Source organism: Gymnogyps californianus, chromosome 11 (assembly GCF_018139145.2).
Source record: "Gymnogyps californianus isolate 813 chromosome 11, ASM1813914v2, whole genome shotgun sequence".
Lineage (NCBI taxonomy): Eukaryota > Metazoa > Chordata > Aves > Accipitriformes > Cathartidae > Gymnogyps > Gymnogyps californianus.
In genome coordinates this window covers 5,996,283-6,011,800 of record NC_059481.1, presented here as the reverse complement: position 1 = coordinate 6,011,800, position 15,518 = coordinate 5,996,283, and the positions used below count along the sequence as shown (strand labels likewise).

General features: G+C 38.1%; 1 protein-coding gene across 2 annotated transcripts in view; it reads right to left on the bottom strand.

Moving 5' to 3' along the window:
- Positions 1 to 9,328: 9,328 nt before the first annotated feature.
- ANXA2 (annexin A2) overlaps positions 9,329 to 15,518 on the bottom strand; it is a 29,507-nt gene continuing 23,317 nt past the window's right edge. For both annotated transcript variants that reach the window (XM_050903443.1, XM_050903444.1), the window contains exons 7-13: positions 14,451 to 14,530; positions 14,054 to 14,113; positions 13,319 to 13,412; positions 12,487 to 12,582; positions 11,447 to 11,505; positions 10,649 to 10,771; positions 9,329 to 9,710 (exon numbers count right to left, since the gene is read on the bottom strand). In XM_050903443.1, the coding sequence (XP_050759400.1) occupies positions 9,651 to 9,710; positions 10,649 to 10,771; positions 11,447 to 11,505; positions 12,487 to 12,582; positions 13,319 to 13,412; positions 14,054 to 14,113; positions 14,451 to 14,530 (572 nt within the window). In that variant the 3' untranslated portion in view covers positions 9,329 to 9,650. The remainder of the gene's footprint in view (positions 9,711 to 10,648; positions 10,772 to 11,446; positions 11,506 to 12,486; positions 12,583 to 13,318; positions 13,413 to 14,053; positions 14,114 to 14,450; positions 14,531 to 15,518) is intronic.

Genomic DNA, 15,518 nt, shown 5'->3' with positions numbered 1-15,518 from the left:
CTACCATTTTCTTGCAGGTTTTACCAAATTAAGTTATTTGGAATAAATCCTTGGGATTAATTCTACTATCTGAGAAAGTTGGTTTAACAAGACAATTGGGAATGAAGTCTTAATCCAACAAAACATCATGCGTCCTGAGCAGCTCCTTGCAAAAGACACTAATGGAATTACCAAAGTTTTTTACAGTAACTCACAGCTACAAGCCCACCTCAGTCTGCTACTTACGGAGGGGGGAGGGAAAAAAAAAAAAAAGCCCTCTGTCATTTCATCACAGAGTATGAAATTCTCTGTACCTCTACTGGACAATTACACTGTGACAAAGATGCTGCCCTCACACTCCTCTGCCACAGCACCCTGCTTTACCAAAGAGAATTCCCTCATGGTGCCACTCAGTCTTTGCTTCCTCTAAGACTGATCATGAGATCTTATCAATTTCATCACAGCATAGGGATTATCAATCTAATGAAAAATCTCAATGTGTTGCCATTTTTCAGAGAAGCCTTCCAACGCTATTTCCACTATTAATCTATTTGAATGAGAGCACACTCGACATATCATGAAACTGTGTGAAACGTGCACTATCACTCCTTTTAAGCTGAAGAGTTGAGATCTCTTTGCTTATTACTCCCCACCAAATGTTAATGCACAATTTATTTAATGCCTAGTTTTTGTGTGCTGAATTAGCTCACAACGCAGCTGAGTGTCCCTTGTGAGCAAGTGTTCCATTTGCACATGTCAAGCATCCTAGTCTATTTAGTCCTATCCCAACTGCTTAATGTCTGAAACAGAAGCATCCACTACATTCTTCTTGATCTAAACAGCTAATTTAATACCCTTGGACAAAAGGGGCCTGGTGTTTTGGTAAGCTCCCATGGGCCTAACTATCACAAAGAAGGGATTGTTGAATACACACATAAAAAAAAAAAAAGGAAGAGATAGGAGGCAGGCGGTCTGATCTTTATGACCCACTGATTATTCTATCACTAAGTAGAAGCATAAATCTAGCTCCTGACCTAACAAAATACTATTTTACTTCCCTTTACTCTATATTTTATCTTTTATAGCCAATAAAACATTAAACATTACAAAAGGTTATGTTCTCACCAATATTTTCACTAAATGACAATTAATTCCAAGTTGAGCCAAGCAGAGGTTTCAGCAGCAGCTATCCTGACAGTTGTTTGACACACTTCCTACAATTCACTCTGAATACACTAGCACCACTATTACCAAGAAAGCCCATCTGGAAAATCTGACACTGAATTTGAATCAGTCTAATGACCCTCTTAATGATTTAATGGCAAATCTATACACTAATACAAAGCTGAGCTCTTTTTCCAATGATCTTGTGTGGTATTTACTGTGGAAAGCAAAATTCCTTCCCTCACTCTGCCTTTTTGAACATCCCCAAATACCAAAATCAGTATCAGCCTTCTTAGCTGACCTCCCTGAGCTTTAGATTAAGGCTCTAGACTTGTCCTGGTTTTCATTCCACACGAGTTAAGAGAGAAAAATTAAAAGAATTGGGGGGGGGGAGAAGAAGTGAGATGAAGGGACTTCAGAAGGATCAGGAAGAGAGCAGACTAAATCTTTAATCCGCTGCAAAGCTAAGTACTCCAGTTACCCAGACTGTATGTGTATGAAAGACAGGCAGAGTGGAAAATGGGTCTGAAAAACTATACACATTTTATGGTCCATTGATTTGGGAGAGAATGGCAGAGCATGTAGTCGTTTTGAACTGGAGACAGAAAAAAACCCACTCAGAACCACTGATCAGCAGACTCTCAAAAGACTGAAGACAGGACAAAGAACACTAGCAGGACAGACAGAACAGTTCTATCACAACACAAACTTTCCCCAAATGCTTTCAGTCTAAAGGGTTCACTGAGTCACCAGCTGTTCTGTTTATTCCATGAAGCACTGTATATTGAACTGTGCATTCTCATCTCAGATATCTGGTCCCAAGTTTTCAGAGATTCACTATTGTCCTAGTGCAATGTAAGACCAAGACCTGCAGCTCAGACAACTGTGAAAGTACTTGCCCACCTGGGAAAATAAAGTCAGATACATAGGCTATGAAAATTGGATCAAAGCTTCAAAACACATTTCCCAGGCAGCATTTGAGTTGAAACACAATCATTAATGGTCATCAGTCCTGAAGAACTGAACCTGGGAACTGAAAATATTAATGAAAACAGCTCATCACCTGTTGTAGTAGGTTTGCTATATCAGGAATTACTTAAGAATATTTTGGTTTTAATTTAAAAAGAAGAAATTAATCTCTAATTTAAAAGGGAAACTGAGGCACGGATAAGCTAAATGACTTGGATAATGTCACACAATAGATGAAGAACAACAGGGGAACAGCAATCAGATAATTCTGTCCCACACAGTGTTTCTTTTTTAATTCTATCAATGAGTCCAAACTGTTGCCAGACTAATTAAACAGAGAACAGTATACCTTCGTAAGACTGTTTTAAAACATGCAGTCATGACTACACTGGGAAAATGTAGAATATGTTAGTTAGCATCTTGTTTGGCTGGAGAAGAGGACAGGTATACTTATAAAACACATTAACTACTATATAAATCCTGAATCAAAAGCATTTTCACAACCCAATTCATCTCTATTTATAATTGGTGACAATTCATATGATCCTTTCAGTTATGATTTTTTCTGAAACAATGAGATTTTCTAGTGGCATGAGAATATGTGATGATGAAGATTAAGCTAAGAGACAAAGACAATCTGGGATCAAACAGCCAGGACGTCTGCAAGCCCAATATCTGCCCTGTTTAAGAGAAACTCTGAACAAGGTCAACGGAACACTGTCCTGGCTGAAGGGCCTGCAACACTTTAAAACCTGGTAAATACCTGATATTAGGAAGCAGTCATACAATGAGACTCAGACACTGAAAAGTATGTAGACACCTAATTCCCATTGCTAAAAATGACAGGTCTAGATCTTCAAAGATATTGGAGTGCCTAATACTCTGCATTGAAGACTGAAGATACAGACCTGATTTTATAGATGACTCAAGACTCAAGCCGAGAATTTCACTTACTTGGACAGCTCAGGCAGGCTCTTACAGCTTAACAGACACATCACACCAGGGATCACAGTATTACTTTCCCATCTCATGGGTTTTGTTTGATAAACTACGCACAACATTCCCCTTCTTTTCTTTCTAATATTTAATCAGAGCAAATCAATCTGTATATGTGAATTATCTGCTACTGACCCAACTTCCTGTCCTTTTAAAATACATTTCTTACACACAGAACCAAGAGAGGCATCTCTGCAGCTTATTCATCTAACGTCAAGGTGTTTTCTGAGCTGAGACCTACACTAATCTAAAAATATATGCAACACAATTCATTAAAACAAAGAGAGAGAAAAGTAGATTGCAGCTTCTCTTCCTAGGTTCCGTGCTGCTGAGTCTGACCACGCACACATTCAGCCTCTGAATATTTTGTCAGTTCATCAGTTACCTTACTGAAGTTCATTATTTTGAGCCTTTTAGCTCCTACTCAGTTCCAATTACTTGTTTTAAAACACTGCATTAGCACCATCACCGCCTACAGATACAGCAGCTTATTTCTGAAATAACTGCACTTCTGATTTCTCTCCACCATCCTCTCTTCTGTGTATGGCAATAAACGGTGGAGAGAGGAAATAACTGAAAAAGTTAAATCCCGCCTTATTAGTTTTTTATTTTCTTCTATATGACACACACAAACTAATACAGCTCATATCCAGGTAGGTTTTGAACTGACAAGCCAACCCCGCTCTCTCAAAGTGAAATAAATTAGCCCAAGACAGAAGAGGAACAGAAAAAGGAGGAAAATTGTCCCATCTACCCACATCAAACATGTAGCATGTGAGACCTGAACGTAATCAGAAAATAAAAAACAGTTGCTTTAGTAAGACTTTCTCCATCAAAAAAAAAAAAAAGGCAAAACCCCAGTCTGCCACTGTCCCAGATGTAATTACAACTTACATCAGCCTCTTCTCACCTTCATTTACCCCAAAGATTTACTAAATAAAATACTTTAATATAAAGGGTTTAAAACCAAACTATTAAAACCTTGAAATGTTGAGTGCGTTTGCAACACACATTTGCAAGAGACCAGAAAAAAATCCTTCTGTAATCCATCATTTGCAATAACAGCATTATGATGTGGTCACAGTCCAGAACCACTATATGGTACAATCTGTTTTCTACTTTCCTATTTACAGGGGAAAACCTTCCTACAACGAGGAAGGAAATTCAGAACTAAGAGTTCACAGTAAAACCTAAAACACATCTGAAGAGCTCCTAACACCATTTTTTTTTAATGGGGAGGAAAAAACAGAAGTGGGAAAGAATTTAGATCCCCTATTATTAATGTATTTATTGTACAATGCCAACTGTTGCTTTACTGATGTATCTAAGTACATCATTGTTAATGTATTTGTAATAAGTTAATTGCAGTACCGTCTCAGAAACAAAATTTAATTTACTATATAATCACAGAAAGCCTACAAAATAATACTCGTTTAATGTTTTTATTACAAAATCTTTAAAAAAATATTTTTCCAAAATATTTACCCATCTTTAGTGCTTCATAAATCTAAAAGATTTTAGAAAGTTTTTTTTGTTGCATTTATTTTAAAATCAAATAGTATTAAAGCTCTTTCATAGAACATAAATTTCAAAACACTTAATAAATTCAACATTTCGTAAGATTACCATCTTGGATCAGATAATTCATCCTGATTTCTACAAGTAAGTGACAAAATAGATTCAATGAGTATTCTTTCAATAATAATAATAGAGCAGATTTTCAGATAAGTTCTGTGTATGCTTAGAAATAGCCTCCACAAGTCTTAAAGCTTGTTTTCACCTTACAAGTAAACCATTACCTGAAAATAAGTAGGTATAAACCAGCCAGATAAGGACACTTAGCAAAGGAGAGAAGAATATTGGCCAAATTACTTAGTAGCTATTCAATCAGGAATTCACAAGCAATATACTCTGTTCCACAATTAACATATCTGCATATATTCCTTCCAATCAACCTTCTTAAATAGTAAGGTAGGATTTTTTTTTCTATTAAGCATTAAACAGGACCTTAAATAAGCCATACTAAAAAATAAGTTAAATGAATATCTTCTTTTCTTAAGACACTAAAAATGCATAAGCTGAACATAGGCAAAGTCACCTCACATTATTGAACAAATTCTTTCTGTATTAAAATTTTAAAACATTCCCTGTTGTGAACACATCAGTCAGACTGAGAAAGAAAGGAAGATTAATACACACAAATAAATGGAAACATCTCCTTTAGAAAAGCTACTTTAATGGCACGTGTATTTTATTACTAGTAAAGACAGTGAAAATGCAAAGAGTGTGCAATTGCTAGCAATTAAATTCTAAAGTGCTAATATAAATATAACAAAAGATATGGTGATGTATTTAATTTTCTACAGAGAAAATAAGAATGAGTACCTGTTTTAAATCAGGAAGCAGCAGATAATTTCAAGATCAAAACCACTTCCTGTTAAAGAAAGGGGAGAAAATTCCTTTACAGTTATTGTCATTATTAATTCACTCTTTGAAAGGTTATTTATAGAAAACCTTCCCATTTTGAAAATTCATAACATGATTAGAATACAAGAAATCATATGGGTTGCCTATGCCTAAAAGAGAGCAATTAGAAAATTTGGTTAAGTATTCCAGAGAACATAGCAAATTTCTAGATACAGAAAAAATACTGGAAGATGAAACTGCATTTTTGACATGAAGGTTTAGAGTCAGGTAACGTAAATGTTTGGAGACAGCAGAGTTCATAATATATAGGGAGATATATTAGGATTTTTTGTTTTGACTGCAGGAATACTTGATGCTTTCTCTGAGCTCCCTCTCGTGAGCAGTTGCTCACAGTGCACCAAAAGATTCACCAACAGCAGGACTCGAATAACGTATGAGTTGCAATTTCATCTTAAGTTACTTGCTTCTTAACACATCATGCCCCAAAGGACCTTGCAAATAGAAATGTTTGGTCCCAAAGGTATTATCCATACACAGTTATCTTTCCCTAGAAGGAACAAGATATAAACAGAAAGACACTCCACCCCCCCCAACCAAAACCCAAAATCTGCTTCTCTATCTGGTGCTTCTGAAGAGCTCACCACCCCTCATTGCAGTGAGACAAAAATTACACTTGAGGAACAATCTTTATAAGCAGTGATAGCAGTGTTCAGAAAGCAAGCATTACCCATTTTAGAAGTAAAATGATACGTATCTTTTTAATATTAATGAAAAAGGTATTTTAAAAGCAAATACCTAAAGAAAGCTTCTGTCTTGCAAGGAACCTTTTATTTTACTAGGATGTAAATGTTGGCTTAAGTTTTGACTGACCTACAATTTATTTTAATTAAACCATTCTAAATCTGTTTCTCACTTGTAAAACACCTTGCATTACTCCTTATCCATGCACTGCAATAATAAACTGCTTGTTTTCATAAGATGTTTAGATGCTGTGCAAATAGATTTACAAATGGCAGAAATAAGGATTTCTGCACTAAGGAACTAGCACAGCCTAGTACAGGCCTGGCAGCTATTCCACATTTGCAAGCATTTAGTGACTTTATCTTACTCTGAATTAGACTGTTTAGACTCTGACTTAGATGAATTCCTCTGAAATCTGAGGAAGGCAATTCTGTGTAAGGAACAGTAAAAGTCACCCTTACACATACGACTGGAAACCACACCAAGGAAACCACCTACAGCCATGCTAAAAATATTACTTTCTTAGTAGGTGTTTAAGTTGATACTTGCACAAAGGTACACTTCTTTAGCCCTATATTCCAATGTCTGTGGTACACAGCAGGTCTGGTAAGGGATCAGTACAAATCCAATTAAATCCTATGACTGCTATTTGTTGTGTAATTTGGGATAGTCAAAGAAACAGTGCCAATGAAGTGTAAAATATCAAAGGAAAACTTGTTGTTGCATGTGTTATTGGAATGGGAATTCCAAAGAGCAAACACAATAAACTAAATCGAGATCTGACCTGAAAAACACTGAAATTGGACCCTTTCTTCACACATTCTTGGGACAACAAAGATCTGGAGAGGCAAATTTTTATTTTTTTTTTTCTTCTGAAGGTAAATAGATCTTAGAGTAACAGTCTAAATTAGATCATCAGCAACTGAAAGTTTGATTTTTTTTTTTTTTTTTAAAATCATGTGTTTAATTTGCCAGGTGGGGAATTATTAGTAAACCATTGCAACACTGCCAAGCACCGTTCCTCAAGGTATTCCTGACTTTCAAAGTCCTGGAGACTCGATTTTTGCAATACATCTCCATGGACAGGGACCTACCTTGCATATTAGTGAGCCTGCAACCACATGACAGGATCAACACCAGAGCTTGCAAATTTGTTCCTATCTGGAACATCAGTAAGCCAGTAATACAAAAAAATAGAAAGTTTTTAAAAAAAGAAACCATCAACAATGCCAACGAACAACTTTAATTACATTCTAGAAAGCTTCTAGATCTCACAGGAGACTGATCTGCTTTCTAGTCTACAGTCAGCAAAAATGGTCCTGGCCTTTGAAATCATGTTGGTTTATTTAACATTGCCTTGCTCCCAAAGAAAGACTGCCTGCAATTCTGAACATCCTGTAGCAGTGAGGCAGAGCATGCTAGCCATCAAATTCTAGTTGTTCATTCCACTGACTGGAAAAATGCCTGCCATTTGATTTCTTTTATAGGGCCACATTTGAGCAAGCAAAGTTTATAGACATGACTTACCTAATTAGATTCAAAGAGTGATTTGCTATCTCAGCAATAGTTTTTAAACGTACAAATCTAGACAGAGGCATTTTGTAAACAGGTGTGAATGACACTGCTCCATCAGGCATTAAATTGGAGCTGCTCGTGAAAAATAGTATCATTTGTGCATTTAAGTTACCAATATTTTATCAACTGCAGTGTTTTTACACCAAATATTCCTTATGGTGTACAGCCAATGATATTTCAGCAACATCTCTCACCCTTTTAATAGCAGCATGAAACAGGGTACTGTGTGCTTCTTATGTCTTTTCTGAAAGGTTGATTTAAAAAGTCTCAAAATTATCTGAGGAGCCTTTGAAACAGGGCTACAAACCAGGTCATGCCTGAGGCAAAACAGCTGATACTTGCAGGCAGTTTTGTATTTCCAAAGGAACAACAGCTGGAAAAGGAGGAAATTATTTAATATTTGTACTACAGTTGTATCCAAGGCCTCTGTGCTAGGTAGCATGTGGATACACAAGCACCCAAAGAGCACTCAGGCTCGGCCCTTGCACCAAGATAGCTGCTCCCCTCAGCCTTCACGTGTGAGGGCCCGAATGCAACACAGCTAGAGAGAAAGCTTTGCTCTTTACACCTTTTTCCTAACATTTAGATATGACTTTCATACAGTAGTAGGAGATAACGTTACAGTAAGACAAGAAAAGTGCATTCTACCGGCTAAGCTTACTTCACCGCGACTACAACTAAAGACTGAAATACCTGTCACCGCACGGGGGAAACAGGAGCCCCAAGCGCCCAGCACAACTGCAGGGGCACGGCGAGCGCCTGCAAGCCCCGTTAACGGCTCTTCGCTGTGGTGTGGACGGTCCGAAGTCCCCTCAGCCGGACGCGGGCCCGCACCGTCCCCAAGACGCGCGGAGGCTGACCACCGCCTTCCGGAGGGTACCGCAGCCCCACCGCCGCTCCTCAGGCAGCCGCCGAGGGCCCCGGCTGGGGACGCGCCGGCCCCGCCCGCCCTGCCCCTGGCCCCTGCTGGCCAGGCAGGGAGCATAGTCCCTGCCTCCGCAGCCAAACCTGCTCTCAGGGAAGTGGGGAAGGGCGGGAAGAAGAAAGGCGGGAAACTCCCTCCTCACTAAAATAAGCAGCACCCACTTCGTTCCTCCTTGACACATCTACGGAGCATGCCCTAGCGCCGGGTCTTCTGAAGGGAACACTCACGTTACACACAGGCTGTTTTAAAATGTTTAAGAGGGATTCCAAACTATTCGCCCCTCACACACAGGCACAGAAAGGTGGGGCTCAGGTTTTAGTGTCACTTATTTGGGGGGGAAAAAGGAAAAAAAATAATCAAGAGAATGGTTTTGCTTCTGCTGAGAAACTGAATCGTTGAACAGGGGAAGGGCTTCAAGGGAGGAAGATAAGGTTTCAGCCGCAAGCAGTGAACCCTAGGAGGAAAAAAACAACACAGAAAATGGATGGCGAAGGCTAAATATGTATCAATTGTCACACAGTTTTCAAATTAAAGGTCTGAAAGAGACCCGTCTTAAAGTAAAACTTCGGTTTTATTTATGTTTTATTAGAAACATTGCACAGAGAGGCAGAGTCTTTCACAAGCACTTGTAACCTCATTTATCTTTGGAAGGTTAGTTTCTCTGGCTATACGCTGTTAGAACCTTTGGCAGAGCCAAGCAGAGCACTGCTGCTGAGAAGCGCGCACAGCACCAGAAAGCATACTACATCAGTGGTCTTGCAGACATAAATGCAAGTCAAGGTTAGCTAGGCAATTCAATTTTTTCTAGGATTACAGTAAAATGAAGAGCAAAAAAAGGCATGTCTCTGGATTTGGGTTTCTTCCATCACAGTTTTCAGTCCTCTCCACCACACAGGTTCAGCAGTGCCCTCTGGTAATCCCCTTTTGTGTCTTGCTGTAAAGCAAGGGAAGAAAAATAGAAAATACATATGAGGAAACAGTCACAAAATATGAAAGTATATGCATTATATTCTAAACCTGTGAAACAGACTATGTTTCGCAGTTGAAGCCTTGTCAGCCTGGAGGAGACTATGTAGACTGGAGTTTTACATATGTGTGAATTTAAATTATTTATCATTCTTGCAATACAAATGCAAGGCCAAGAAGGGAGAGAAATTTTGGTATGAAAAAGAGTAACACAACAAAGGAAAGCTGAAGGACTCGATTCTGTTCCTTCTCACCGATCACTGCAAAAATCATACATCAAGGTCACTGTTTTGAAAATTTGCTTACAATCTAAAATTGACATCTTCAGGAAAAGATTCTGGCTTAAGATTTTGACTCAATTTCATCTACACAAGGAAGAATGTATCATATGCTGTTGTGAGGGTGGGTAGAAAACTAGTTTTTAAATAGGTGCACAAGCTCTTTACCTATACCTTTTAACCTAAGTTAAATAAAACCTAGCACCTATAGCTCCTGCCCAATCACAGAAATGGGCAAAAATCACTCTAGCTAAAAAGCCTACTCCTTGGGCACTGAAATGAAAGGGAGCAGCAATTTACATGCTCTATTTTCATTCAGCAATCAGAGTAATTCTGTTTTTTCTTTTCTTTTGGTCCAAGGATAGGGACAGGTGAACAGAATTTTCCTTCATAACACATCAGCTGATTGCACAAAGCCTACATATACCATCAAGTGGCTGCCAGGACTTGTACCAGCTGTAGACTGTAAAGTTAAAGGTGGGTTTTTCAATAGTGCATGGATAATAACGTATTATTCTCACTGCAGCCTCTAAAACACCTCCCATGAATTCTAACGGTACAATTAATCCAATGAAGACTGCTACAAAGGTCCATACAATTGATATAAAAAGAAAGCTGAAAAACTTACCTGGATGAAGTAATAGAGAGATTTTCCATATTTCCTCTTGAATTCACTCTTAATTTTCAGCATATCAACCTCGCAGCGGGAGACCATAATCCTGATCAGAACCTTGTCACGGGTTCCCTTGCCCTACAAAAGCAGATACACATTTAGAACTGCAATAGCTGAAATGCATAAAAGGCCACTGTACCTAATGGTAAGACAGCAAACTACAGGCAACTGAGATGTAGGAATAAAAGATACAATGAATTAAATCTTCTAACTAAGGACATTATCACGATCCAGGAATTTGAGCATGAACATACCTTTCTCATCAGCAGCGTTTGACCAACTTCAGTCACAAATCTAGCTACTTAGACTGCAAGCAGCAGTTCTGGTTCACCAGGAGGTCTTCCTGGTATTGCCTAATGCCTGTCACCAGGCATTTCTCTTTCATCCCTTCTCTGGAGAAAATATTTTGAGGCAAATTTAGTGTCTTATTTTAGCATGTCAATTAACAGCTTTTTCTGCTATCAGCTCTTGGTTACCTGCAAAAGATGTGTCTAACTTTGCTAATTATAATCAACTGATCTAATACAGATCATTATTATGAGACCCTTCCCTATATTTCCCTATACCAGATGCATCTGAATAGATGGTCTAGGCTTGCAACTGTTAAAGAATGCTTTTGAACAATACTAAGTCATTGTTAATTTATTCACATGCCAGTCACACATCATATGCATAAAAGTGCATAAGGAATCAAAATTTGATGAAACAATGGCAAGAAAAAAATTAGTAGAAAGAAAGAACAGTCTTCCCTACCTTCATGGAATCATACAGTCTGTCCGCGAAATACAGCTGCTTGTTCTGAATGCACTGGACTGAAGAGAGAGATAAGAATAGTTAAACATCCTGCCCATACATGGAATAGCAGAACACAGAATCTTGGAGCCATTTTTAAAGACATGATAAGGAGTCAAAATAAGGTTTTCAGCAAAAGTTTTTCCAAAAGGGGACATAGAGAAATTATTTTTACCTGAGTTGTTACTTAGAAGTTGTTTGGCTAAGCTTGTGATTGAACCACAAATGCTTACAGTCTGAGAAAGTATTTCCTTCCATTGCTAGTATCATTTCAGAATGCTAGCCCTCCTCCACGCACACCACAATTCATTCTTCCACTTCTATAAGGAACCTCTTTTCTGAAAACACTCATTGTATGCTAATCCATGAGAAGTCTCCCTTTCAAGGCTGAGCTCTGTTTATTCTCCATTTGCATTACAGAGCTCTCAGTTCACCCTTAGTCTGAAATGGATTTTCCTCTTAAAGAATTTCCTCTGAAACTTGGCAACAGCCTTGTCATTTTCATCTCATGCCACAATACCAGCCTTACACCCTGCCTCCCCATTTCAGAGAATTCGGTGCCAAATCAGCTCTTTATTAGCCTCTAGCATCCTCCACTGCCCATCTTTTCCTCTCTCTCACACACTGTTCTCTCTCCAGCCTATGTCTATATTGAATACTTAATGCGTTCAGCTATAGTTCCAACCTTTTTGTTTGTTTGGGGAAACAAACATTAAGCCTCTGTATCAAACAAAAGTGGAACTAACAACAGATCACAGAACACATGCATTTTTATTTTCACGTGGAAAGCAAGGTTTATATTTTGCAGAGGGCAAAAATATGCTACTTCTCAATACCTGTAATATCCTAAAATACACTAGTGGATCCAACAATACCAACATGTCCAGTTTATTTCTCGTCCAGCAACACAGAGGAAGCTGGGCCCTATCCTTATCATGATACACTGCAAGAGCACTGAAAAGATCCCATCTAAAGACAGTCTTTACTTCAGGGTAACTCACCAAGATTAAGGAAGGCATTCTCCAAATCTCCCTTAACCTCCTTCTTGATGCTCTCCAACATATCATATGGGCTGTAGCTCTTGTACCTGTCAAACACTATCACAAGAAAGAAAACAGGTGAAATCAAAACCAGACCAAGAACTGGTAAAAGTAAGCACCCAAATCAAAGACAATAGAGACAGCAATGGAGAGACACATGATTAAAAAATATCTGTCCAAGTCCTTCTGAGAACTTTATCTTAAGTACAGCCTAAGTTTGTCAGCTGATAGTAAAGTTCCCATGCTATGGCCTTTTTGTTTTCCTTGAACACCTCCATAATCTGGTAAAATACCATCTTAATCCTGTACTAGAATTTTTTGAAACAACAGTGATTTAGGCCCTGAAAAGTCTTCAAATGGCTTTCCCATATGCTTCGTACAGCAATATCAGAGCTGCTTTTGAGAGTCTTCACTGTCAGATTTAAACACGATATAGCTAAGCTACCCTAGGACAGAGGGAAAAGCTAAAAGACTTCTCAAGGTCTCCTGCAGCCATGTTTTCCAGATTTGTAACATTTTTGTTCTCAGTGTACGTGACATATAATTGAGCATTGTTACATCTGTGTAAAAAAGAGCTCTATACACATTCAAACTGTGAGATTAACACATCCACAGAAAGAACTATATTTTTTTAAAAACATTAACAGCTTGGACATGAATTAAGATTTATGAGATCTCCTATGTTTTACGAGTGCTTTTCACACTCATTTCAATCATGTCTGGGACAAAACAGTTACCACTTTAGTATAACTTTCTCTTATAGGAAAAAATAAATCTGTCTCTTGAATAGTACCTTTCTGCAGGTGGGGGACACTTCTTTCAGTCATAATGTTGATCCACTTGGGGACATCAGTTCCCTTTCTCTTCACGCCAGCATCATAGAGCTCCTGGGGATAGAATGAAAAGCAAAAGCATGAAAATCAGGGAGTTACACAAGAAGCCATTGCAAATGTATACAATTTCCTTACTGGAAAACAAGCACTACCGGAACTGTGTCAGTGGGAGAAACACAAAAGGACACATGGTTGGGCAGACCACCAGGACAAGAGCTACGGATCTAATGTGAAACTAAGACTAATTAGTTTGTATTTACCTCTATCTACAGGTTTTACTCTGTATTTAGCTCTGTTTACCTCAGCAGAACTGCTCTTGACAGATAGAGATGTACTAAACAAGCATTAGCAGCCACTAAGTTCAATGATACTTCTCTCAATCTTACACAGTTACCTGGTTGCAACCAGTCTTCTCAACGTATGTGTTTCCTTTTGTTAAAGGCTCTCTTTCTCAATATGCCTAAGGGAAATACCAGAGAGCTGCTATATAGGTACTAGTGGGTAGGCAGCCTGTGAAAACTGGTAACTGAAGGTATCAGGATTGCAAGTGGCAGATACCTTGATAGCACGCAAACGTTACTGTGCAAGAAAATCTGAAATATACACACCTACTTTCATAAACGCTTCTCACTCCCATAGTATTTGTACTTTCAATATCCCCAAAAGCCTGATCAACAAAAGACACCAGCACTTACCCTAGCATCTTGGTCAATCAGCTCATAATCAATCACAGAGGTATCTTCACACCTTTTGCCCTTCAAACAAGGATAGCAGTATTTAGAAGAGGTTTAATAGACAGTAGGTAGTTTGCTATATGCATATTCTTTTCTCTTTGATTTTTTTAATCTGAATTTGCTAAATGAGTAACAGTATGCTCCATCCCCATTATGAAGCTGCTGCTATGAATGCTGCATTTCTGTCAAAATACTTTGCCTTTCAATATTTGAATTTTTTTTTTCCCCGCCAAAAGACAGTGAAAATACAAGGAAATTTAAAAGTGAATCAGAAATCCAATTGTTTTACTGGCAGCCGTCAGTCAATTACCAAAGGGCAGGCACATTAGGAAAAGTGGAAAAACATGAACAGACCTACCTTGGCCAGGGCAACCATTAGCTTGCGGAAGTCACCAGATGTGTCTGATATAATGTCCTTTTCCAGTTCTGTCTTGTACACTAAAAAACAAAAAATTATTTTCAAGTAAACGGTGTCCTACAAATACTCCTTTACAAGAAGAACAGCTGCTAATTACTGTGTTTTATGCACCTAAACAAACAGCTACAATCTAAGTCACATGTGGAAGACAATGAAAACAAATGCATGCTTGCATACAACAAAAACAAAATTGCTACCAGCTAGTCATGAGAGTTCCCATGCAATCAAAGTCTGTCATGGAAAGATAACAGGAAAGCCTGAGACTATTAAAAGAAAGGGAATATTTTTTTTAAGCTCAATATCCTGTTAGATCATTCTTAGCTACCAATGAATGTTTGCTTGTTTGATAAACATAGCATTTAGGCCTTCTCCACTCATCGATTTATGACTGGACAACTGCAATTACAAGTTTAATGCAAAAGACAAAAGCTGTTATGATAAATCAAAGGAATGCTGTGTGTGATTGTGGTCTGGTGTCTAAACATTTTCATTGCTTTCCAAGCAGTCATACTCTACATTGCTACAAAATCACATTCTCTCTTCTTTTCAACAGTGACCTAATCTACAGCAACAACATTCTGTTTGCTGATACATAGTATTTTTTTCAGCCATTAAGAGTACATTTGTTTTCCTTGTCCTTTTTGACTTAACCAGCACCTTACCAGAATTGCTTGACAACTATTAACCATTAGCATGCAGCAATTTTCTACATTTCAATCCATTTGTGGTGAAGCTCAACTCTGAAGCTCAGGGAAACAAACAGGCACTGGACAGCTGCACTATTGAATTGCGATACACCCAACCAGAACAGCCAATATAAAAATAGAAGGAATATTAAAGGAAAAGTAATATTTTTTGAGGATGGATCTTAGATCACTCTTATATCTACTTATAATCAACTAAGAATTACAGCTTTCATCAGATAACATGCTTTAAAAAAGTTGAAAAACAGAATATATGCTTTTATGAAGTTTTATTTCATGTCTTTTCTGGCAGGTCTACCAAATA